The sequence below is a fragment of the Chelonoidis abingdonii genome, chromosome 11, assembly GCF_003597395.2.
Source record: "Chelonoidis abingdonii isolate Lonesome George chromosome 11, CheloAbing_2.0, whole genome shotgun sequence".
NCBI classification, from domain to species: Eukaryota; Metazoa; Chordata; order Testudines; family Testudinidae; genus Chelonoidis; species Chelonoidis abingdonii.
Window position 1 is genome coordinate 21,006,760 of NC_133779.1, and position 2,052 is coordinate 21,008,811.

At 68.9% G+C, this 2,052-nt stretch overlaps 1 protein-coding gene across 1 annotated transcript; it reads left to right on the plus strand.

The window, feature by feature from the left end:
- The first annotated feature begins 72 nt into the window (after window positions 1-72).
- On the plus strand, window positions 73-1,500 carry MED11 (mediator complex subunit 11). The gene is made up of 3 exons (XM_032776568.2): window positions 73-257; window positions 776-906; window positions 996-1,500. The coding sequence occupies exons 1-3, from the start codon at window positions 173-175 to the stop codon at window positions 1,131-1,133; spliced, it is 354 nt and encodes a 117-aa protein (XP_032632459.1). The 5' UTR covers window positions 73-172; the 3' UTR covers window positions 1,134-1,500.
- Window positions 1,501-2,052: the final 552 nt, after the last annotated feature.

A 2,052-nucleotide genomic window follows, 5' to 3' on the forward strand; every position in this document is an offset into this window, starting at 1 on the left:
TCCAGCTCCCGGCGCACGTGGCTCCTCCAGGCCGGACCCGGCCCCGCCCCCTCCATCGCTTCCGGGTCACGTGCGCCGGCGCGTGAAGATGTAGCGCCGGGGAGGGGAGGGGCGGAGCCCGTCCGGCGCATGCGCTGAGAGCGGCGGGGCGGGGCCGGCGCGCGCGAGGGCCATGGCCACTTACAGCGTCGCCAACGAGCGGCTGCGGGTTCTGGAGGAGCTGGAGCGCGAGATCGGCGCCTCGCTGCAGAGCGCGGGTAGGGGCGGGGCCAGCGCCGGGGGCGGGGCCTCGGTGTAGAGCGCCGTTTGGGGCCTTGTGGGGGCGGGGCTAAAGGTCAGGGGCGTGTCCTGGCAGCAGAGCTGGGGGCGGGGCTAAAGGAAAGGGCAGGGAATGGGGATGGGGAGCCGGGGATCCCCTGGGGCGGGGGTGATGGGGGACCCCGGGGGGAACCAGGGAATTCCCCTTGGGGAGGGGGAGCCGGGGATCCCCTGGGGTGGGGTGAGGGAGCTAGGGGACCCCGGGGGGGAACCAGGGAATTTCCCGAGGGGGAGCCGGGGGATCCCCTGGGGCGGGGCAGGGGTGGTGGGGGATCCCCCGGGGGGAACCAGGGAATTCCCCCAGGGGGAGGGGGAGCCGGGGTTCCCCTGGGGCAGGGCAGGGTGCCGGGCGGATCCAGCCGGTGCATCAGGCCCGGAACAGGGGGGCGCTTTGGGAAGAGGCTCCCCCCCTGTCCAGGATGGGGGGCTTATCGGGGCACCCCCTCACCCCCCCCAGGGAATGTGATCCTGGAGCTGTCGAAGGAGAAGCCGAACGAGCGGCTGCTGGAGCGTCAGGCTGCCCAGTTCACCGCCTCCGTGCAGAAGGTGGAGTCGGAGCTGTCGGGGCAGATCCGCTACCTCACCCAGGTGAGGGGGCGGGGCCGGCGCAGGGGGGCGGTGCTGACGCGGGGGCACTCGGGCTCACCCCATCTCTCTGCCATCTCCTCCCCGCACAGGTGGCCACGGGGCAGCCCCACGAAGGCTCCAGCTACTCGGCCCGCAAGGGCTGCCAGATGGCGCTTAACCGGGTCGACTACGCCCGGGTGAAGCTGGTGGAGCTGGCGCGCACCTGCGAGCACATGCTGGAGCAGTAGGGGGCGCTGCCAGGAGCTCGGCACACGCCAAGGACATGGGATCGCCGCTGGGCTCTGCGTGTCAGGCGGGACCGGCTCTGCCATTTGCCACAGCCGTGACCAGTGAGGAGGCCCCGGGACACGCCGCAGCACATCCTGGGATGACACAGGATCTCAGGCCTGCCGTGGCGTGGCGTGGGATCAACATGGCAGCTGGGCCACGCTCCAACATATGAACCGGTGTCCCCCTGTGACCACACCCTCCCACCCCCGGGCGTAGCGGGAACATGCTCTGACCCACACAGTCACCAACTCTCGGCTCGGGGGCAGGCGGGGGCTGTTTTTTCTACTGCCTGTGTTAAATAAAAGGGGAAAATACCCAAATTGCCCCACGCTGAGCACCTCTGTGGGGGGCAGGAACTGGCAGTGGGGCAGCCCCACGCCTGGAAGTGCAGGAGCAGGGAGCCCCCCACGTGGGTCTCCCCCAAGTGTAAATCCCAACCCCCCACACACACACGTCCCGGTTCCACACGGATCCTGCCCCTGCTCCGGCCTCCGCACAGAGGAAGTGAAAGTGTTTGGTAGCTGGAAGGGTGATGGGGGTGTCTCTCTCTCCAGAGTTGCCCCCCCATCAGTCTCAGGGGGGTCCCCCTTGCATGGTGGGGGTTCAGGGCAGTTCCAGGTGCCGCCCCCTCCCCCTAGAGAGAGCCTTGGAGAGCCCTCCCCCCCCCCCGGCACAAATGCAGGGATCTGGGAGCTGCCGGGGGGGACACCCGAAAACCATGCCCACCCCCCATGAATAACCAGCCGCAGCCTCCTACAAACCTCTGTATTAAAGCTCTGACACGCTGTACAAGGGGAATAAATTAGTGGGGACTCTGGGGGGCAGGGGCACGACGCATGCGTCTCCCCAGAGCCAACGTACCTCGTCCGTGGTTAG